The sequence below is a fragment of the Drosophila subobscura genome, chromosome J (genome assembly GCF_008121235.1).
Source record: "Drosophila subobscura isolate 14011-0131.10 chromosome J, UCBerk_Dsub_1.0, whole genome shotgun sequence".
NCBI lineage: Eukaryota > Metazoa > Arthropoda > Insecta > Diptera > Drosophilidae > Drosophila > Drosophila subobscura.
The window spans coordinates 16,930,060-16,953,431 of record NC_048532.1 but is presented as its reverse complement, the minus strand read 5'-3'; the positions used below and the strand labels follow the sequence as shown (position 1 = coordinate 16,953,431).

The following is a 23,372-nucleotide window of genomic DNA, read 5'->3' as shown; positions in this document are numbered from 1 at the left end:
ACGCGTATCTTCTCTGATGTCTGCTGAGCTGAAAATGTTACTATTTTCCCTCAGTTTCTGGTTTGGTTTATTTTTTTCGGCTTTTGCGTCGAGCTCTGCGACTCGACTTTTACTATTTTTTTTTGTTTTGCTTGTTTGCTGTTTCCATTCGTTTTGCTGTAACTATTGTATGATTCGTTTTGTTGATTGTAAAAATTCTGTAAAATATTTTCGGTACTATTTCATGTGGTTTGTGGCTTGTTTCTGTTGCAATAACAACAGTTTCGTACATATTATTAATAATATAAATAAATCGTTTGATTTTCTGTCTGTCATAAATTACTTGTTCTATGGGCACATTGTGTGTACTGCAAAAACGAGGATCCCCTTGGCCCAGTCAGTGTCTGGGCATTGTTATTATTTTGGCAGCTTTTCCATTTGACATTCATTGACATTTGCTATGGCTTTCATTAATGTTTTAATGTTTAATATTTATACAAATATTAATGAGGAACCATCCCAATGAGTTTGTGGCACTCCCGGACGCTGATTGGGCCAAGAATTTTCAACGTTTTTGCAATATTTTGTATAGAGATATTTCACTGATATTTCATCAACTTTGATCATCTGAGTTATAAACTAACGAGGCTATTGTTGTTTCGGATTTTCGCTTCCATCTTTCGAATGGCAACAGATTATTATACTATCTTCTTCGGGCTATTTTACAACTGATATTCAGTAATATTTTGGGGGATAGACTGCGGGTCTGTTCAATTCTTCCTATTCCCACGGCTGCACGAACTGTTGAAGGTTACTTCAAATATAAGTAGATATATCGTATATATAGAGAGTATGCATTAAATACGTTAAAAAATATAATACACCATACAATATAATATAAGAGTTTAGGGTTTTTCTTCCACATATGCACTAAATGCTATATTTGTTTTGCTTTTGCTTTTGCTTTTGCGTTTTGCTTTTTGGGTTTTGTTTGCTTTATTTAGAGTGTAAGTACTGGGAGCGATTCAAATATTCCATTCAAATATTTGTAGTTCCCCTTTGCGTTTTGGTATTCGTTCCATCTTTTATTTGTTTGATATTTTGCGAATTCAACTAAAAATCGTTTTGGAGACTTTGAATTAAATGCATCTTGTGTCTCCCTGCTGCCTGCTGCCTGCGTTTCTCTGTTTCTGCTTTCCAATTTGAAATCAAATCAAACAGCTGTTCAATGGGCATTCTCTCGCTTTATAATATTATGGTTTTATCATTATGCGGTATTATCATTGTCATTATCGTTAGTATTATGCTTACCGTTGCTCCTATTTCCTATCCGTTTCATTCCCTCACTTGATTTTCTCTCTCGAATTGTTGCTTGTTTTATTTATTTGTTTGTTTGTTTGTTTGTTGTTTGATGGTTTGCTTTGACGCTTGGTGGTTGACTTAAAAACTATTATCACTATTGCAGAAAGCGGCTGTACTCAATTATAATGCATTTCGCTCGTCAGGTTCTGTGCGATGTGGCACGTGCCACACCCTTTGTCCCCCTTGGAGTTTGTTTGTTGATTCTTTGTTGTTGTTTTTTTGTATGTTTTGTTCGGCATTTAATATGAATTTCTTGTCTGGATTTGGATCTGTAACTGTATCTGAAGTGTAAGCCGGAAGTGTATTAATTTGTTATTATGCTGAAACTTTCTTTCACTTTCTTAATCTTTTCTTTTATCATGACATTCATTATATTCTTTTGTTATTATAATTTCTCACTATATTAATTTTTAAGAAGAAAGGATTTTTCTTTGTGGTTTTTCTTTGGAGTTTGTCAAGTTGGTTTGGAGCTTTCGAGCTGCGAGTTTTCGCTTTTGTTTTTCCCCATCTGATTTTGGTTCATTCTTGATTTTGGTGTTGTTCAAAGTTTTTGTTTTTTATGTTTCCTATTCATATTCATGCCTTTTGCTTTGTTGCTTGTGTGGTGTGTGCTTGTGGTTTGTTCGCTTTTATAGTACATTTGTTTGCTTATGTTTAATTATTATGGCTTTTTGAGACTGCAATTAAAATTTCTGCTATAAAAATTACTTGTATTTGTACTCTTGGTTATTTAAATTGGGCTATTGTTTGGTTGTTAGGTATGCTTGTAATGCTTTGTTTCTGTTGCTGTCTCTCATCTTTCCTCCCATCGCTGAGCAGGGGTTGCTGCTGCTCGTTTTCTATATGTATTTCTGCCCCAACTATCTGTCAAGGCTCTCCTATGGTATGGTTCTGTTCTGGTTTATTATTTTATATTTTAGGTTTCGTCTGGTGGTTAGCCCCTTTGTCTGTCTAGGCTTTGCTTTGTGTCAGGGCGTACTTGTATACCCCGATTATAGTTATGTCATGGCCGGTGTGTGCTCTTGGGCTCTTCTGTATTCTCTCTTGCGCCTCAGCTGAAGCCGCTCTCTCTCTCTCTCTCTCCCTTGTCCCTGGGTTTCACTGAAGCATCTGGTTTGCACATTTTCTTGGAGCTTTCTTCGTACTCTTCTCTCTCCCCTCTCTCTGAATTTTGTTTGCAACTACGAAAACGATCCGATCCTTCAATAGAACATGAAAACGGAAAATGTTAAAAAACTAAAACTAAAATTAAAGAAAAATGTGAAATCAAATGGAAAGTCTTTTCTTTTTTGTGGAGCGTTTCATAAATTTTGTGGTTAGTCTTTATGCTAGAATTTATAGCGCCTAAAGTATGTTTTTTTTTTGGTTTTTGTTTTGTTTTTTTGATTAAGTGTATGCTTTAAATTTTGTTTTTATGCCTAAAAATGTACAAAAGTTTTATGTTTTAGTTTTGGTTTTTGGTTTTCGTTTTCGTTTCGTTTCATTTTGTTTTTTCTTTGCATTTATCACAGCGACATTCAGTCTAAATATTTGCTTTTATTGGAATTATAGCATAATTTGCCATAATTTACTTTGATATAAACATTTTCCCCATCAATTTCTTTCGTTTCATTCCATTTTAGTTTCTTTAACTAAGAACTAAACATAATTTTGATTTAAAGCCAAAAGGTTTTTGTGTGTGTTTTGTGTGTGTGTTTTGTTTTGTTGTGTTCGTCGTTCAATTTTCAATTTTCGATTTCCGTTTAAAGCCGAAAGAATTGTTGTTTAAAATTTTGTCTAAAAAGGCCTAAAAGTATGCTAGAGTAGAGCTTTAGCTTAGTGTTAAATTTGTTTCGTATTTCTTATAGCAAATCATGCTGCCTGATCCTTCCGACCGTTGCGATCGTCCGGACCAATTCCCTTTTGGTCTAGTCGTAATTCCAATAAAAGCCGCCACATCACGGGCTTCGCACCGTACCGCATCAATTTTTGGATGTTATTTTTGCCATTGTGTGCCAAAACATGCAAATATTTTCTTTGTGTTACTTTCAAATTTTGATTTCGAGTTTTCAATGTGCCTAAAGGGGTGTTTAAAAATTTGGACTAACTTTATCGTAACCGCAGTGGGTTCATAATGTTCATAAAAACTCTTACAATGCCAAACAATTGTTGCTCAAACTATTTTATAAAACTTTTGTGCGTAATTAATTTCAATTTTGTTTTTGTTTTTGTTTTTGTTTTGTTTTTTATCGAAACGTTTCTATGTACAATTTCACATTAACCCATTGTTTGCCGAAACATTTTGCCATAACGGAGCCCCACTCGTATCACAAAAACCAGACGCCTGTCCAAGCCGAAAAATTGTCGTGTGTTCAATGCCAAAAAATGTCCTTCAAACTATACATTGGGTGGGGAGAAAAACTGAAAAGGCAAATCATAAATATATAATTGTGTTTTTGTTTTATTTTGGAAATCATTAAATAATAATATGCAAACATAATTGATAATTCTGCTGTAAGCCTACAAACAGTGAAAACAAATCGTATGCCCGAGCGCACTTTCTCTGCTTCTCCCTCTCTCTCTCTCTCTCTCTCTCTCTCAACTTAATTGGCTAAACACTAAGTAGTATTAAATAATGAGTAGATACTTGCAAAGGGGTTGAAACGACTAAACTAGAGTTAATTTTCTGCGATATTTCCATCCTTCTCTCTATAAGATTAATAACAATCATAAATGCTTTGACGGTACATTGGAAAAATTTGATATGAAACTAAATTTGTCATCTATATCCACACAGTGGGTTGGGGGTTGGAGTTTTGTTAGGGATAGTTTAGTGTTGTTTCAGATACTGTTTTTCAGTTATTAACTTTTCTTTTTGTTTTGACTATTGTTTGATTTTATGGCACCTGAAGAGTCACATCTGAATTGGATCCCATGCCCGCCGCTCTTCTCTTTCTCTACCTCTGCCTGTGGTTGTGTGTGTGTGGACATATTTGGGTTTAGAACGTATGCCTAATTACTCGTACTAAATAATAACTCAACAGAAACTACACACAATTAGTGTTGGGTGGGGGGAAGACAACAAATGAAGCCTAAGCTCACTGCACTAAGGTTTCCTTCTACAAAACTTATTCTGCTCGTTGTATTGCATAATTAATTATACGATAGATTGCCGTTTTACATACATATACAAAAATCACATTGTCAATTGAAACGAAATTAGAAGGTTCTAACAAGGGTTGGTTTCTTTTTGTCCATATTCATTTAACAAAAATTCGAATACTTCAACAAATATCTGGAGAACGAAATCAAAACTTAGCTGCTGCCGAAAAAAACAAATTGCTCAGCGCCTCTCTCACTCACTCACTCCCGCTCTCTACTCATCTTTATAGCTGCCCTATCTATCGCTCCGTATCACTCTGTCCTCCATTCCGTATTCGCTTCCCTTCCATTATCCCTCCGTCACTCTATCTGAGTTATATGCTAATTGGTACGCCTAAAATCGTATAACTCTTGTCGATTGTTTCAGTAATTATTCTTCATTCTGCTCCTCCTGCTCTGACGAACGTCTGTGTTTGTGTGTGTGTATAAATATTTGATGTATTGGTAGTCTTAAGAGGTGTTTTTGGGGTCCTTAAACGAAATTATCAAACAAGGAATCGTATAACGTTGTGTTTTGGTTCTCATTCGCGCTTCTCTTCTCTTTTTTGTAGCTCTCTCAATCGTTCACCATTTGCATTTGATGTTCATGGATCGTAATCAAAGGAGTTTAGAGTCCTTTTCGAAAAGACTAGTACTCGGTCCTGCCTTTACTGCTGATCTGCTTCCGATCTTTTCTTGCTCTGCTCCTGCTCTTTTCCTGCTTTTCCTTCTGTTACCAAAACTCTGTTTTGTGGCTTTAAGTTTAAAGATTAGTTTTAAAAACTAAGAGAATTTGTATGCGTCTACAATCTATAGAACTTATCGAACCTATCGAACCTATCGAACCTATCGATTACTGTGAATAGTGTGTGTTTGTGTGTGAGTGTGTATTCCTCTCAATTTTGATTTCCTCTACAGCAGTTCTGCTCCTACTGCTCCTCTCTCCTCTTCCTACTGATGACATCATAGAGATCCGAATATCGAGTGTATGTGGGGATGGATGGGTATCGCATGCGTCAGTGTGGGCGGCGGTGGGGGCGCACCTCCGCCATTGCCGGGCACTCCCGGATGTCCCGGATGCCCTGGGTGGGGCGGATGCGACGTCGGCGGTGGCGGCAGCGTGATCGAGAGCGTCACCGTTTGTGGTGCCGCCACCGAGGAGGCGTGCGTGGAGGTGGGCGAGGCCGCTGCTGCTGCTGCCGCCGCCGCTGCCGCTGCTGCTGCCGTGATATGATGTGCGGACGCGGTGGGCGGCGGTGGGGGCGGCGGATGATGTTGCTGTTGGGGCGCCGTCGGTTGCTGTTGCTGCTGCTGCTGCTGCTGTTGCTGTTGTTGCTGCTGCTGCTGCTGCTGTGCTCCAGGTGCTCCAGTGGTGGGATGTCACTGGGCCACAACGGAGGCGGACGGGTTCTGTTGCACCACCACACCGGGCGCCACCGAATTGGCCACCGTCACAGTCACCGGCGTCGTGGGTCCCCCATTCGCATGGGCCACACTCGGCTGCTGTGGCTGCTGCTGCTGCTGCTGCTGGGTCTGGAAGGGATGCTGGAAGGGCGGCCCATAGCACTGCGGGAAGTACAGTTCATTCTTCACCACCGACTGCTGAACGACAGCGGCGGCTGCCGCATTTGCCGCTATGCTGCGCACCGGCAGAATGTTCGCCTTGTTGTCCACCGCCGAGGGATTGTTGTTGTTGAGGAACTGCTGGGCCGCCAGGCTCTTGACATCGTTCATCAGATGATTGGCCACGGAGGCGACCTGTGCCACCGCATTGCTGTTGCCCTGCTGCTGCTGCTGCTGCTGCTGTTGCTGCACCTGCACCTGTTGCTGCTGCTGCACCTGCTGCTGCTGCTGCTGCTGGTGCTGCTGCTGCTGGCGACGCACCTTGGTGGTGTTGGGATTCATGTGGTTGTCAATGTGTTTGGTCACCTCGTTCTCGGTGGCAAAGCGTCGCCGGCAGTTGGGCATGGGGCAGCAGAAGGGTCGATCGCCCTGTGGGAAAAGAGAAAGTTGTTTTGGGGATTAGAAATCTTCAAGCTGCAGCAGATTGTCCGAGGCTGTGGCAAGGCTACAACTACCTGGTGGGTGCGCGTATGCTGATCCAGAATGGCCTTCTGCCGGAAGTCCTTGCCGCACTGCGTGCACTTGTAGGGCTTCTCGCCGGTGTGAATGCGCAAGTGCTGGTTGAGGATCGTGCGCTGGCGGAAGAAGCGCGGACAGTACATGCAGCCGAAGGGCTTCTCGTTCGTGTGAATCCTCAGGTGCTGCGTGAGATGCGACTGCTGGCGGAAGCGTTTGCCGCACTCCGGACACGGGTACGGCCGCGACTCGATGTGTATGCAGCCGTGCTGCAGCAGCGTCGTCTTCTGCTTGAACTCCTTGTCGCAGATGGGGCAGCGCACGTAGAGTGGCATGTTCGCCGGACGCACGCCGATGTGCTGCAGCACCTCGGGCAGTATCTTTTGGCCTGCGGGATGATCTAATTAAAGGATTGATCGTTCGAATGCCTTGACTCTCGCAGATCACTCACCCTTGACGTCCTTGAAGTACGACGGATAATGCATTCCCCCGCTGCCATCGGGCGTGCCCTGCGAGTCATCATCGTGGTAGCCGGCACCAGCGCCGGCAATGTCGCCCTTCGTGTCGTTCTCCTCGCCCGGAAAGGGCACGTCCGAGGGCCACAGCGTCGGGTGTGGCCCATTCTTGAAGATGAGGTGTGGCGAGACATCTGCACGTGTTCCACATGGAAGAGAGAAAGTGCAAATGTTAGCAGCGCTTGGGTGGAGGGTGAGAGATGAGATACAAATTTTGGTGAGAATTTTCTAACTTTTGCTGCACTAGAGACGGATTTTTGCATCGATTTTTTATGTTTTAAGTTGCTTTGCCGATTGCTTGGGAGTCTTTATAGTCCATCGGGTAGATGCTATATCTATTCCGAATAATCTCAACCAATCGCCACAGCAACACAAAATTGATCTTAGCCTAAAAATGTTTGTCAAAAATTTAGATCTTTCGCCATTGAATTTTGCAGGGAAATTTGTTGAAGTTTTGTGCCAAAAGTTGTCTGCCTTTGGGTCAATATTGCTGCGTAACCCTAGCCCCTATATCTATATCTGTATCTGTGTATTGGTAAGGTAGGATTTATCTGTCGCTCGCCTTGGTGGGTGCGCACATGCTGATTGAGGATGGCCTTCTGGCGAAAGTGCTTGCCGCACTCGGGGCAGGCGAAGGGCTTCTCACCCGAATGGATGCGTATGTGCTGGTTGAGTATGGCCCGCTGGCGGAAGCTGCGCGAGCAGTACGGGCAGGTGAAGGGCTTCTCGTTGGCATGGATGCGCAGGTGCTGTGTGAGGTGCGACTGCTGGCGGAAGCGCTTGCCGCACTCCGAGCACGGAAAGGGCCGTGCGTCCGTGTGTATGCGATCGTGCTGCAGCAGTGTGCTCTTCTGCTTGAAGTCCTTGCCGCAGGTGAGGCACTTGAACAGCCGCAGATCGCTGTGCGGCTTGTTCTTGTGCGGACGCCCGGGACCGTTGCCCGTTCGGCCGCCCGTGGGCACACCGCTCACCGCCCCCACACCGGCACCCGTCGCTCCTCCTCCTCCATTGGCTGCGGCGGCGCCTTCATTGGCATTCGCATTCGCCGGTCCACCGTTGCCATTCTGCTGGCCATTCTGTTGGCCCGGCAGCAGCTCCGGCAGCGAGTAGGCCTCGCCGCCACCACCGCCACCGCCGCCTCCTCCGCCGCCGCCGCCCCCTGCCCCGTTCTGCTCCATCGGCAGGACGCTCTTGTTCAGATAGTGGAGAGGCGGGAAGCCCGGTGGCGCCAGCATTCCGCCCTGCGGCGCCGCATGCCTCGGTGCATAGTAGTCGGGCGTCTGGAAGCCATTGCTGGGATCGCCCTGTGGTCCGCCGCCGGCCCCGTTCTGCTGCACATGCGGATTGCCCGCCTCCCCGGTATTCGAGCCGGAGTGCTGTGGGTCGTTGCTGCTTTGGTTTTGATTTGGCGCGGAGTTTTGCTGAAGCTGCAAAGGGAATCGATGGGTTAGCAATGTTCCTGCCGCTGCCGGGACACCAATTCGGGACTCACCTGGTTCATGGCATCATCCTCGCCGCCGGCATTCGCTCGCTGCTGCTGTTGCTGCTGCTGCTGCTGCACCGTGGGGTACGGACTGGACGAGGGCGACACCTGCTGCTGGCGACCATCGCCGCTGCCATTGTCGCGCGGCTCCTGGCCACCGCCCGGCGGGCTCTGTGGCTGGCCCGCTGCTGCCGCCGCTGCGGCCGCTTGGGCAGCCGCCTGCGCCTGCTGTTGCTGCTGCTGCTGCTGGGCGTTGAGATGCTGCTGCGCCTGCTGCTGGATGTTGGGATACATTTCGCTGCCCCACTGAGCGGCGCTGGCGCCGAGGGCGCCCGCATTGCGTTCCGCGTCCTGCGAGTCCTTGTAGAGAACGTACGGCTGGCCCGTGTCCTGTGTGATGCAGTACATGATCTGGCGGGGCACCTTCAGGCCTGCCGCTATGCAGGCCGCAAACGAGGCCGAGAAGTTGATTGCCATTGTGCTGCTCCTCGCTGCCTCTCTTTGATCCTTGTATGTCCTATTGGTTGCTGTCTGTTGCCTGTCTGTGTCCTTTGACTAGACACCCGGAGAGTGCTCTCTCTCTCGCTCACTCTCTCTTCTGGTGGCTTTTGTCACTCTCTTTTGGGGACTCTCCTTCTCTCTTATTGACTTTTGCTGCACATTTTCGTAGTTTTTTTTGTTTGCTCTTTCTTAGCTGCTGCTACTTTTGTTTCTCTCTCTCTCTCTCTTCATTTGTTTCTCTTCATTTTGTCCAAAATTTGAAATTCCTTTCTTCTTAAGTGTCACATTTATTTTGTTATTCCTTTGATTTATAAACTTGTTTTGTTGTCGCTGCTGCTGCTCCTGGCAGGAGGCTTTTGGTTTTCAGTTTTTAGTTGAAATTAAATTGTGCTTTTCCTTGATTGATTTCAAATTGGCTTCCAAAGTTGTTTGTTTATCAATCCTTTTGGTTGAACTGCAAGTGGAGAGAAGGATAATTGTTGATTATTTGTTGTATGCAAAACGCATGCTGGCAGCAGGGGGATACGGGGAACATTAGCTGGCAATGGCTGGCAAATTAAAAACAATGAAGATCATCAGCGGCTGATTGGGAGGAGGGGCGCACCAAATGGACACCGCATGCCAAGCAGCCAAGCCAAGCAGTCGGCCTGCCTTCCCCCCCAACCCTCAAAATGGTTGACCAAATGCCTGCACTGCCTCCTTCTTTGTTGTCATGAGCAACCGAATGACTGCCAACCACCCGCTCCCTGCCCTGACTTGAGAGTCGCTTTCTGATACTCTTTTTGTGATGAGTAAAGACGACTTAGAGCAGACGTTTGACACACACAGAAAAGGGAGCTATGCATAGACACAGAAATATGTGTATATATATGTACATATATCTGATTACTTAACTGTTATGAATCGAATTTCTATATCCCATATCTGCATATTTTCATACATACACATACATAGGCATACATCTACCATTGCTCTGTTAGTGTATTAGACGCTGCGGCTTGGCCTACCCCTAGTCCAGCCTTTTCTTTCCTGTTTTGTCTGTTTTGTTGCTTTTCGCTGTTTTGGTGTTTCTTTTTGGTTTTGGTTTTATCTCTGTGCCGTGTTCTTTTTGTTGTCCCACGACGATGCCGATGACGACGACGTGCCAACTTTTTAATGCGGGATCAAGGTCTCGGAGAGCGTGCGCCCGGGCACAGACACAAACACGGACAAGGAAAGGCACACAGACACACGATCGCAGAAAGATATCCCCAGGCCAGGCCCGCAAGCAACCTCCATTAAACGACTTTGAGCAGTTGTCGAGAAGGAAGGGGCCGCCGATCAGGCAAATGTTCTGATCCCGTCTGCGATGTGATAAGAGAGCGATTCCCCACATATTGATTGACTTGTCTGCAAAGGGGTCACAGTCAGAGCCTGAAACAATCTCTGGCTACTTTGCAAATGAAATGATTCGACTCAAGACTCAAAATCGCTTTGCGTGTCGCCAGCAGCGATTACAAGAAGTTGACTCGGGGGGAATGGCTACGGCACGGCAAGGCACGGTCAATGGGCAGTCGCGTCGTCAATCGGCTATCGAGTGCCGGCACACCAGAGAGAGAGAGAGAGAGAGAGAGAGCGAGAAGTCGAAGTAAACTACCTTGAACCCGCCAGTGAGTGAGTGAGTAAGTGAACGCAACTGTGAGATACCTCAACAGTGGAGAGAGCTGGCGGGTCCGGAACATGCACGCTTGTGGGGCAGGGAGACGGGCAGGGGGAGCTGTGCTGTTTGCTCTCACAACGATTGCACTTCGTGTCAAATGCATTGCCGCCGTCGGGCCTCTGCCCGTTGTTGTTGCTTTTGCCTCTGCCCGTTGCTTTTGCCTTTGCCTTTTGCTATTTGTGAATTATTGCGCTCCATTGGCAGAGCGACAGCATTTGCAATTTATGCGTTCGTTGTCGTTGCAGGTCGCCTTCCAGTCCGTACGAAACCCATTCCGATTCCAAGTGCCACTATCTTTGGTGAGTTTAGGGCCGCCAGCAGCAGCGCCCACTGCTCCTCTTTAACAGCCTGTAATGAGTGCACAACTTGTGCAGCGGCATAACAGTTGTGTGGCGTAAAGTGTAACAGTCTGGAAGGAAAAGGAGACTTAGATCTTCTACCCCGCTTCTAATGGCAACATTTTCACCCAGATCTGCGCACATCCGCAATCATTTCCATGTCCAAACTCTCGTGCTCGTACCCGTTCCTCGCTATCTGCACTCTGCATATGCTCCACTTTTTGTTGATCTTTTGCGCAAATTCGAGTTGCCAACTTCTGGCCTCACGCTCTGCTGCCCAGTGAAAGTTGTCAAATGTGCACCGCAATGGCCAGCTCCAGCTGCCACCCCCCACCCACAGCTCGTGTCGTGATCCACTTAAGGGGTGGGGGGAGAATGATATTTCAGTTTCTATTTCTATTTAAATGGCGGCTAGCAGCGAGCCAGCCAATGACGCCGTCGCTCATTGCCATTAATATACATTTACCCGCACGTACGAGTATCTTGCACCATTCGTATCTCGTGCCGCTGCACTTGTATCTGGTGTCTTGTTACTTGTATCTTGTGTCTTGTATCTGTTTGGTGTGGCTCGTGTCTTGTTGTGGTGTCTCGTTGTGGCGCTGTCAGGTGTGAAGTAGGTGGAGTCTGGCCTGCCGCCCAACTCTTGCTCCCATTTCCCGTGCAGCGTTCGGCTCCGCTGCCTAACGGGTGTACGATTACCCGCCCATTGAGGCAGCGAAGGATACCCAGAGGCCACAACCTCAGTGCTCCCCCATGGCTGAGAAGTATTCCTCAATTTTTTTCACTTTTTATGGCGCTGTCACCGCGATCCATTGGTTTTATCTAACAAGTGAGTAACTCATAGCTAGCCACCGTAAAAAAAGAACAATTCTCAAGGTTAAGGCAGCAAAAACTGAGCAACAAAATATACAAATTGCCAAAAAAGTTTTTTGCGCTTGTTGCGCGACGCCGAAAGACAACAAAAAACGAGCGCCAAAAACATTTTAACGTAATTTGTGCAGCAATCTAATTCAATACACAAAAGCTTTGCCCAACACAGGGAGAGAGAGGAGGAGAAGAGAGACTAATAGATAGAGCGGGAGAGAGAGGGAAAGAGCGTCGCATAAACTATAGCGACAGGTAGGGGTACGGGTGCGAGAGCTGCGAGAGAGAGAGAGAGAGAGAGCAACGACAAGCTGCGAGCGAATAATAAAAACAATTTGCGCCACAAAAATAAAAATAAGGCAAAAAGTGACTCACACAAAACAGAGCCAAATGGGCAATTTTTCAGCATTTTACGAGTACTCGGATCGAGTACCGCGCAGCGAGTATTTTTTGCACAAATTTTGGTTACCTTTTGGGTTTGACTATACGGCTGGGCGAGCCACGGGGCAAAGGGTTTATCGGTAGGGCTGTGGCAGTGGCTGTGGCATTTTTTAGGCGATTTTTCGGAGCGCTTTTGGGGCAGTAATTGAATAAAGGCATTCAGCTAGCTGTTGTCATTGTCAACTCGGAGTTGGTTTTGCGAGTATGCTGCACCTGTGTGAATACACTAACAAATGGGGGTACACATGGATCATACTTTGATAGTTTTTTACTACATAAATGTGGGCTCGTTCAAAGCAGATTAAGTTCGGGAATTTCGGAAAACCTAAGACCATTTATCTATGCCTCAGCGAGGGGTTTTCTCAGGCATCTGCAGCTAACTTTAATTCACTTTTCGAACCCAATTTTTCGGCTCACTTCGGGCAGTAATTGGATTGCCATGCTGGAACCTCTGCCACTCCCCCTACTCTAATATCCCTCCACCAAAGGGTATTCCCAGCATCGACTGTTTGGCTTTTACCCATTTATATCTGTTCTTTTTTTTGTTGCCAAATATCTGCACATTTAATTAACGCTCAACATCGCTGTCGCTGGCGTCGCTGTCGTGTGACAAACAACATTTTTTCTACCGGCAAAAAAAGAAAAAAAAAACCCATGCCTGAGGGGCAGATGGATGGACGCCAGCACGCCACACATGCATTAGGAGTTGTGTGTTGGAGATGTATCTGTTAGATACATAGCGCCAAAAATGAGCGAAAAAACAGCGAAAAAAAAATGGCAAACGGCGAAACCTACGGCACACAGAGATCCACACCACACAGATACACACGCACACACAATTAAGTGATTTCGCTTGCTTTTTTTTATTGTTGAACATTTTGTGGATTTTAGTTTTTTGTGCAAAAATCGCCGCCGTTTTTGCTTATAATTCATCATATTCCTTTATGGCCTGACATTCGCACACAAAATTCGTAGATACTCGAACGCACACTCGCACACACACACAGCTACACACACACACACACACCGATGTGCCCTACTCTTTCAGAGCCCAAAAATATAAATGAATTTAGCCCCAGGGAGAATTTCGCAAAGGCAAAAAAAAAACGAAATTCGGAGAGCAAAAAGCAAATAAAAATTGCAAATGATTTGTGGCGAAAAATGTTGTTGCTGGCTTTCAGCTTTTAGTTTTCTGCTTTTGAGCTTCGCTGCTCATTAGTGCCGTTTTGTGTGTGTCCCCCCGCCCATTCATCCACACACTACCCCCCACCCTATGTGTGTGTGTGTCGCCCCCGAGGCGAATCTCTTTTGCATTTTGTCAACTTGATTTACGCGCAAAAACATCTCCAAGTTGTGTACCTTCTTCTCTTTTTATAGTATTTTTAGTGGATTTACATTTAGTTTTTAAGTTGAAAAATTCCTACAATAAAGTTCAATTGATTGGCTTGCAGATTTATGCGGCACTCACGCCCAAAAATTATTTGCCAAGCGTTTCACACCTCCATTCGAAGTGGCCTTGATTCAGATGATAATATTGATCCAGCATCTGCTGGGGAGGTGTGACTGGCTTTGGGGGCTGGCACGGGCAAGATCTTCCTCCCAATAATTCTGTATCTGAAATCATACACTAACCTCAAACAGTTGATTGCAGCAGGCGTTGGGGCGGGCTGCTGGCTGCAGCATGCTCTTAGATACGAGCAAAAAAATTGCAAAAACTGCAATGGGCACGGGCACGAATACAGGCACACAGCTCACACACACGTGCTGCACACAGACACCCCCGAAATGAACCGAAATTCGTATCTCACTTACACCAGTGCACGTTGCAGTGGCAGATACATACACACACACGAGCGCTGGGTCTGGCTCTGGTCGTCGTTTGCTGCTGCAGTTGCAATGTTGCAAAAAGGGAACAAAAACTGCCGACGATCACACAAAAAACGTTTCGCTGTTGTTGCGCTGTCTCTGATTATTTGCAATACATAATTTAGAAAAGTTCACTTTTCATTTGGCGGCTCCACTGCCCCTCTGCCACTGCCACAGCGTTGCGTATACGCCGAGTCGTGCGGCACGGCACACATGTAAATTCTGTCTATTGTTGATTCGCGACACTCATTCGCTCGTTCTCCATTCTATTCTCGACTGTTTCTTGCTTTTTTTGGTTGCACTTTTTGCGTTTTATTTTCAGTTATTTTGTTCGACTACATTTTTGGTTATTTTCGATGGCTGCCTGCCCCGCGAAGTTCCCACTGGGAGAGCCGCTCCACACACATGTGTGTACAGCTTTTTTTTGCTCGCTTCTTTTCGTTTCGTTTTTTATTAGATGTCGTCGTCGCTGTCGACGAAGAAAAATCGAACAAAATGCCAAAAAATAACAAACCGAAAGAGATGCCGAATCCGAACCGAGTAACCGAGAGACTCAACTCAACTCTCAGCGATGTCGTCGTCGTCTGTTTCTGTTTTCTGCCGTTTGCTGCTTCTGTTTCGCAGTGCCTTGCCATTGCCTTTGCCCCATGCCAGTGCCTGTATTGGTATCTGTGTGTGCCGCTGGGAGCGGAGCGCGCCAACTTTTGCTTGAACGCAGATTCTCGAGAGAGCAAGCGAAGCCCCAAAGCAAGAGCGTGAGAGCGCGAGCGTCGCTGTTCTCTCTAAGCTTTTTTAGTCAAAACATTTGCAAAATTTTTTCCACCTTTTTGCCGGCGCGGCGGCCCCTCCGCATTGGTGTGAGTGCGAGCGCCACTCGCGGCGTCTTACGCTCTCAAAGCTCGCTCGCCTCGCTCTCCCTCTGCCTCTGCCTCTGCTGCTTCTAATGTTGGGCAGCGCTCGCTCTGCTTTGCTCCTCTCTGCTTCTGTCCTGCTGCCCCGCCGCAGCTTTTTTTTTGGGAGCCTGCACTTCGGGCGCGCGCTTTCGTTCGCTTCGTTTTTATTTTGTGTATAATTTGTTTTTTATGTCGCTTTAATTTCGCAGAGTGTGCGGGGGCAGGGCCCGAGGAAGCGTAAACTACTTCGTGCCACCTCAACTGGCTCTCGCTTAAGCAGCTCAACCTTTGGACCTGCTGACCAAATGCCCAAAAACCGTTAAGTCAATTACAATTTGCCAGTGCCACACCCCCGCTTGGCCATGACCCCCCTGATACCACACCCCACCCACAGCTGCTTTTATTGTGCCAGAAAATGTGCAATTGTTCATTGGATTTCGTTGCTTTCCGGGTTGGGCTGAGCACTGGGGCAGACAGGTGCCGAACGAGGGCCACAGAGGGGTGCCGCAAGCGTGTACAAATATTAACTAAATCATTGTGTCTTATTGTATAAATAAACAACGCGCCTTTTTATGTGTATTAATTCTGCTTTTCTTCTTTTTTGTATGCTTTATAAACAGTCGATGCAAATGAAGGCAGCAGTAAGCCAGAAAAAACCCCACAATCGAACAACTAAAAATAATCATAATGGGGTAGGGGTCGGGGTAGGTGGCGGGGGGATAAAATGTACAATGTTTCAATGATACATTTGCTGACATCGTGTCTTTTCGCTGTAGCATTAATTTTTTGCACGAATATTTGGACTTTCGTCTGTGGGTTTCTGCTTTGTTTTGAGGTTTCTGCGCGTGCAGCAAAAAAACTGACACGAAAAACACGAAAAATTACAAGCTAAAAATTGGAAAATAAAAGTGCAAAATGCAATCAAAAGAGAGCAGCAGAAAACGCAAATGCAGAAAAAATCTTCCCTTGAGAAATGAAACGAATTGGCATTTTGGCTGCTGCACTTTCCACAGATACGATTCCATCTCACAGTGCCACAGATACTTTTCACTCACTCACTCACTCTCTTGCTGCTGCCACTCTCTGGGGCAGCCTTTGTGCAGTTTTGTAGTTTAATTTTAGAATTCTTTTTATTGCATTGTTGCCAAGAATCTTGCACGTATTCGCTCTCTCTCTCCCTGTCTCCCTGTGTGTGTTGTTTACCAATGCATTCAGCTGTTTGGATATATTCAACTGTGGCTGTAGCTGTGTGTGTGCTTGCGCCTTGCCTTTTGGTTCAGTAACCTATCGATTTGATTTTGTTTACCTTCCCAACTTGATAAAACGAAATGTCGGGGAGGCAAAGCGCAAATATTATGACATGGGGAGGCATTATCCGTAGAGCAGCACACATGCGGCTCAAGCTTGCCGATTTATTGATTAGATCTGTGCACAAAATAAAACTACTTCGCTGATAAGCGAGTTCTTCTCCCAAGTGTTCTCGTCGCTTCCCCCGCCTAATGCCACATGTCGAACGAGTCTAATGCAATTACCTTAAATGGCTGCAGAAATGCAATTTAGCGAAATATGTTCAAAATCTGTGCAGGGGAGGTTGGCCGGCAGCTTAGTGGTCGCTGCCGCAAGTATTTAACCAACAGAATGGACACGAACAGTGGCAAGTGACAAAAACGCAGCCGTGCGTAAGTGAGTTCCCCGTGGCCCCCGCTTTTCCTTTTGCCACTTTGTTGTTTGTGGGTTTTCCAATCCGACGATGCGTAAAGTGTGAAAATCCGCACGCACACCACAGGGGCATAGCATGGCATGGGGCAAGGGGACATCCTCCCAACGCACAAAGCATCGACCAAGCTTGTCTCCAGCCCCAGCTCCAGCTACAAGCCCAGCTCTGCAGCCACCTCGTGGGTCTTTTCGTTGAATGGCATTTATGTAAGTAATAGGATTAGTGGGGACCATGGGTCGGACACCTTTTGCACCGAAGCGACCCTAAGTAGCTGCCAGACATGGACGTTGCGGCCACTCTGCCACTCTGCCACTCCACAGCGCTGCCACTCTGCCACTGTTGGCCCACTCCAACGCCGGAAGCACTTGCAGATGTTCTGCCAAACATTTCCTCGAGAACTAAATGAGTTTTGACATAGTTTTCCCTCGAGAGGTAGCCGAAATGAAACGAGAACGCGGCGTATGCGCGTTTTTTGAGCGTCTGGCAAAGTTGTCAAGGGCCCTCCGCGGAGTGTGTCAAATTCAGAATTCAAATTGGCAGGCAGGCAGAGGCACTCGTTAAATAGTTTTGGGCCGGGACCCACGTGAAAGCAAAGAAAACAAAATATAAAATACGAAAAATTAAAATATTTTGTATTTGCCGCCGCCTCTGCCACTTCCGTTTGTCGTCTTTGCTAATAAACTTTATCGCGTTTTTGGCTTTGTTTGTTTGTGTTTTTTGCTGGCATGAAAGTGAAAACTGCGCGCAGATAGACGTCGCCCCTTCGTTTAATTTTCCAAGCAGCAAGCGAAGTTTTATGGGCAGAAAAGTTTGCAGCGCAGACAGCAGCCAGACAAAAGATAGTTACAGCGCGAGGAAAGGGGGTTTGTGCGGGGGGTAAACAAACAAGATGCAACATCACAGAAGCACAGCCGAAATGTGGGTGAAAGTCTTTAATGTGCCACATTCGAGCCGCCGAATTGGAGGAGAACTTAAGGAAGGATCTTCCCGCCTGAGAGTTGCATTTTGGAGGGGTTTGGGCTTGGGTTTGGGTTGCGTTAAGCAATTGTGGCCATAAATCACATGAGGGAGAGAGCGAGAGAGAGAGAGCGCGCCGTGTGGCATGTGGCAAGGGGTCATGGGGCGCTTACAAAGTTTCCACTGCAGTTAAATGCAGTTGCAGGTTTACAAATTTGATGGCCGCCTGCCTGCCTTGCCAACGCCCCCTAACCATTCGGCAGGCAGTCTGCTTGGGGTTAGTGGCAAGCTCTCTCTGTGTGTGTATGTCTGGCTGCATTGTGCCCCAAAGCACTGCAGACAAAAAGGTGCACTTGTCCTGAACAACATTCGCAGTTTTTAGAGTCAGAAAAAAACGCAACAGCAGCAGCAGAACAAAAGGAAAGACGGCAGTGGCAGGGGTGCAAGTAGTACATATATTTATGTGCTGCACTGTACATTCATGTGTGCGTGTACAAAGGCTAAATAAATGTGTGGGCTCTTTGTTCCAGGAGGAAAGAAGGTTGAGGGTTGAGCGCTGAGGGTTTGCATGCATTAATGAAAAGGTTTTCCCCGCCCAATTGTTTGCCTGCTGCTGCTGTTTTTCTTTAAAATATTTATACCTCTTGCTGCTGGCTAATCGGATTTCCACAGCCTCTTTGCTTTGATCTAATTTTCGGGCGATGCGAGGCTTCAGGTTTCAGGCAGCAAAGGGTTCGGGTTCGGGTTCGGTTTCGGGTTCATCCCTACTCCAAAAAGTGGAAACTCGCTGCCGAAAAAACAGTTGTGAAATATTTTAATGGCCTTATTTGTTCGTCTGCTGTTTACCCATACAACACAAGCAACTCAAGCACCCAACCACCCATCAACCCATCCATTCAGCCACCCAACCACACGAGCTCCTTGCCTCGATTCATCCTTTTTTTTGGCTCGGTAAAATGTTTATTGCATGGCAACTTTGTTGTTGTCGTCGTCATGTGGAAAACAACTCTGCACAGCCCCCACCCACCCAATGCCCACTCCCTGGCAAGACGAGCGAACGATCTCAGAACGGGGCGTATGGAAAATGTTACGCATACGCCCCGTGCTGCCTCGCGATAGGCTGTTGACATGCAGCGGCCAGTCCTCCCGCCAACCCTCGACCCCTGCCGTCGAGTGTTGTTTATTTTAAATAAAATAAAAGTATTTCAAGTTGTTTTCTTTTCTGCTGTTTTCACCTTTTCCTTTTCCCTTTTTTTTCGGAGGCGCCATCTGCAGATGCAAGTGGGCGTGACCGTAGGAGCTGCTTGCATTTGGCAGTGACTGCTGCTGCTCCTCACTGATCTCTCTCTCTGCCGCTGGCTGCAATCAATGGTGGAACTTTCACAGGCTTTCCATAACCCTTTCTACCCCTTTTTTGTGCCCCTTTAATCTCTATCCCGGCTAATTACGGGCTCAGGCAAGCGTTAACACAAAAAATCCTTTTCATCGGTGCTGCCTGTGGCATGTGGGTGTATCCCCCACCATACGCTGACTTTTGACAACTTCAAAAGCATTTCAGGCAACATTTCTGCACAGCCAAACACACACACATGAACACGGGGTCCGTTACTCTCGTTGAACCTAAGCTTCCGGCATGCCCTCGGCCTCCACCTCTGCCCCCAGCCTCTCTGTGTATCCATGCAGCCATCTTTGCCATCCATCTATCTGTCATCTATCTATGCAGCCTTTGCTCTATCTCCAGCACGTTTCTGGCCCATATGCAACTTTGTCAAGTGGCAGCTAGAGCCGGAGCCACCAAGGCCAGCGCTCTCTGGCATACCCTTACCCCATCACGTGGCAGGCCACGCTCCTCCCAGCTGCTGCCTTTCAGGACTTTCACTTGCAGCGTGGATTTTGTTTTGAATATTTACAAAATAAAACTTTGAATAAGTTGTGAGTGGATAATTAAGGGGAAACGAACCCCAAATGCAAATGAAGAGCCCCCCGAGTCTCGCAATCAGTCACCTTGCCACAAAAGAGGGCAAACCTTGGGCGTTACCAAAAAAATGAACACCAGCTTACAATTAATTCTGATGTTCTACACCCAATCCCCTGCCCCTGCCCCTTCCCCTGCTCATTTTATTGTCACGTTTGCTCTAGTCTCCAGCAACTAAAACATTCAATGACGTCGCAAAAAATCAGCAAAGACAGAGAAATTTTTGCGCGGAGCTGCAATAAAATGGTGGAGCGGGCGGGGGCACAAAAATGCAATTTCCGTGCGGTTCGTTGGGTTTTTCCAGTGGGATTTTTGGAGGGTTTGGGTTGACTACTGAGTGGGTGGCTGCTGTGGCTGCCACTGTTGCCAAGTGCAAGCGCAGCGCAAAAATTAAAACCGAGAGAGAGAGAGAAAGAGCGAAGAAAAAGAAGAGTTTAACGAATGTAAATTAAAGTTGTCATTAATGACATGGCCCACACGTACGCCCCGCATAGATGCAGATACATTTGCAGACACGGAGAAACAGATACCGAGAGAGAGATGGAGATAGAGTGAGGTGGCGTGCGAGTGAGAGAGCGAGCACATATAATTGCGCTCTTTTTGGGCAACGCGTCCATGGCGTCCCGGCTTCAAAACCATTAAAAAATTGCAGCTACTTGCTGTGCAGGGTTGGGGCTGGAGACCAGGGACACATCCCTGCCTGGCTGGCCACCCCCTTTTTGCGCTGGACAACTACGCCACTGCCCACGCCTCTTCCGCTGCCGCAGTCGCTGCTCGCTGCCTGCTGCCCGCTGCCTGCTGCCATTTGCCGTTAAAAATGTGTGGAGTCAACTGTACTTTTATGCTCACACACTCACGCATGCACACACACATGCACACACACACACACACACAGAGGCAGCCACAGACAGAGGCATTTTTATATACGAATTTTATTTCAATTCATTTAAAAAAATATGTGTAATGCTTCCTCTTTTTTCTGCTGCCGCTGCCACTGCGGCTTTTTGGATGCCACTGCTCTGCCACTGACTCTGCCCACCCCTCCTCCACTGCTCTGCACTGCTGCTGGCGCTCATCCTTTCGACTTTTGTGTTTCGATTGTCGATGGACAGAGCACCCAACCAACCAGCCAGCCACCCATCACCCAACCCACCCAGGCGCCCACCCATGCAGCATCATTTTTAATGGCCAGCCAAAGGGGTCGAAAGAGTGAGCGTGTGGATGGAGGGAGGTAAAAGGATATGTGACTGGGGCTCTTGCGCTCTTTTGGGTGTCCGTCGCGCATTTTTTCAATAATTAATTTTTTGCGCGTAAATGAAATTTGCATGTAGATGAGGAGGACACAAGTATATACACATGGGAGGCTGTTATATAATGTGTGTCTCTCTCTCTCTCTCTCTCTCGCTCTTGCTGCTACAAGTAAATGGTTTTTGTGTGCCGTGTTCCTGCCTGCTGGCAGTGCGTTTTTCGTTGCATACTTTTTGGCGCGCACGCATGTTGTCCTTATCGGAGTACGCGCCATCTCTTTTACCCCATGCATGTCACATGGGGAAGAAGGAAAAGAAGCGCTTTCAGAGCACATTTTATTCGTGAAAGATGCGTTTTCAATGCCCTTAAGTAGTGATATTTAGGAGAGGATCAATGCGTAATTTTCGCCCAACTTTAAGAACATTTAAAGCTGAAGCAATCCCTATCTTCTGCTCAATGTCTAACCCTATTTTAGTTATGTTTGTAATTAATTTACTCACCAATTTCGCATCCAATATTTGCTTCTTTCGTGCCGCAAATTATCTGACAGTTGTTTTCCTTGTCCAAAAAGTTGTGTGTTCCAAATGGGATTTCGGGGAATGTGTGTTGCCAGAAAAACTCCTTCGCTCTCTCTCTCTCTCTCTCTCTTCCAATCCTTTGCTCCTCCTACGCTCCTTTTTATAGTTTTTTAAGATGCTTCGAATACTCGTGTTATCATAAATGGTAATATAATTTGATGGTTTTAGCTTAGAACGCTCCGCTTATCTGAATGGATTTTTGTTTGGTTTTTGTTTTGTTTTTGTTTTTTCACACTACTAATATTAGCTTTAATTTTTGTATACGTACGAAATGCATTCGAAAACTGTTTTTACATGTTTTTTGTTATGTTTTAGATCATAGTTTTTGCTTTTGCTTTTGCTTTTTTGCTTTTGCTTTTGCCACGATATGAATAATTTGAGATAATTTTTATATGGATATTATATTTGATATTGTGATGTTCTCCGCTCTCACCTTCTCTCTTTCACTTGCTGCTCCTACCGATCCTGTGTGCTGCTGCACACAGATACGCACCGCACACACACATACACAAATGTACAGTTCGACGTTGCGCAACTTTGGCACAAAACTGTTTCCTAGTATTCACTCGCGAAATGTTTAATGTTTTTTTCTCCCTTCTTTGTTTTGTCGCTGGCTTTTCTTTTCTTTCAACTCCCAAAGTTTTTTCATTCATTCAAGACTTTTTTCAGAACATTTTCTTGACCGCGTTGTTTCGTTTCTTTAACAAATAATTCAAAAGACTAAGACGAAAATTCAAACCCTAACGCAAAGTTTCAATTTGATTAACGACAAAATTGTGCTGCTGCTGCTGTGGCTGCCGCTGCTGCTTTTCAATGGATTTCCGTTTAGCTTTTTGTGGCTGTTTTTTGCTGTTGTTGTTGTTGTTTTTTTGTTGTTTTAAAGACACAAAAGAAATTTAACAAATTTTGGCTATTTCGTTTTTATTTTTGTATTCCTTTTTTTTGGCTTTTGTTTTTGAATTTCAGTTTTCACTTCTGCTGTTTTTGCTGTTTTGCTGTTGCTTTTCTGTTGCTGTTTTCTGTTGCTGTTTTATGTTGCTGTTTCGTTGCTATATTTTTGCTTTTGCTTTTGCTATTTTCTATTTTCCTGTTTAACGATTATCGCTTTTCTGGGCTGCGGTTTGTTGGAGGTTTGTGGGGGGAGGCTGCTGGCTGTGGGGCTATTTCTTTTGATTTTGTTCTGTTACTTTTTCGGCTTTCTGTTTCGATTTTCGGTTTTCGGTTTTCTGTTGCTATTTCTATTTCCGTTTTTTGTGTGTGTTTTGTTGCTTCTTCTTCGTTTTGGTTTACTGTTACTATTTCCGTTTTGTTTGCTGGTTCTCTGTTGTCTGCTTTGTGTTCTGGTTTATTGGCTGTTTCCTTTTGTTGCTTCTGTTACTTTTTATCCTTCGTTTTGCTGTGGGTTCCTCTTTTTTTTATTGGGGGTTTCTCGTATTATGGTTACAGTTTTCTCTTTTATTATTACTTTATCTACGCTATTATTTGTTTATTATTTTGTTTGTTGTTGTAGTTGCTTGTTTGTTGTAGTTGCTTGTTTGTTGTAGTTGTAGTTGCTGTTGTTGTTGTTGTAGTTGTTGTTGCTGTGTTTGTTGTTGTTGTTGTTGTTGTAGTTGTTGTTGTATTCCAAATTTTGTTGTGAATTTTGTTTGTTAAATTTTGAGAAACTAACTGAAAATCACTTTTTGTTTTTCCATACAACTGAAGATTTAACTTTAATTTGTTGTACTATTTCCTCTTGATGTTGTTGTTGTTGTTGC

General features: G+C 45.7%; 1 protein-coding gene and 1 long non-coding RNA gene across 3 annotated transcripts; both read right to left on the bottom strand.

Moving 5' to 3' along the window:
* Positions 1 to 556: 556 nt before the first annotated feature.
* On the bottom strand, positions 557 to 22,473 carry LOC117895547. Its single transcript, XR_004648937.1, has 2 exons — positions 22,321 to 22,473; positions 557 to 4,889 (listed from the first exon to the last, which is right to left on the bottom strand). It is a non-coding gene; the product is annotated as an uncharacterized LOC117895547 (long non-coding RNA).
* Positions 5,355 to 9,221, bottom strand: LOC117895542 (myeloid zinc finger 1). 2 transcript variants are annotated; one of them, XM_034803245.1, is made up of 6 exons: positions 8,548 to 9,200; positions 7,618 to 8,482; positions 6,992 to 7,189; positions 6,537 to 6,940; positions 6,301 to 6,453; positions 5,355 to 5,808 (listed from the first exon to the last, which is right to left on the bottom strand). In XM_034803245.1, the coding sequence occupies exons 1-6, from the start codon at positions 9,013 to 9,015 to the stop codon at positions 5,425 to 5,427; spliced, it is 2,472 nt and encodes an 823-aa protein (XP_034659136.1). In that variant the 5' UTR covers positions 9,016 to 9,200; the 3' UTR covers positions 5,355 to 5,424. The 2 variants fall into 2 exon arrangements, with proteins under 2 accessions (XP_034659136.1, XP_034659135.1); XM_034803244.1 differs by having other exon boundaries at positions 5,669 to 6,453; positions 8,548 to 9,221.
* Positions 22,474 to 23,372: the final 899 nt, after the last annotated feature.

What these genes read in the sequence shown, in the direction of transcription:
- LOC117895542 (XM_034803244.1), bottom strand. Translation starts at nt 9,015, where the DNA reads ATGGCAATCAACTTCTCGGCCTCGTTTGCGGCCTGCATAGCGGCAGGC. An exon ending in GTACTTCAAGGACGTCAAGG is followed by an intron (nt 6,941 to 6,991) that starts GTGAGTGATCTG and finishes TCCTTTAATTAG; the next exon opens with ATCATCCCGCAGGCCAAAAG. An exon ending in ATACGCGCACCCACCAGGTA is followed by an intron (nt 6,454 to 6,536) that starts GTTGTAGCCTTG and finishes CTTTTCCCACAG; the next exon opens with GGCGATCGACCCTTCTGCTG.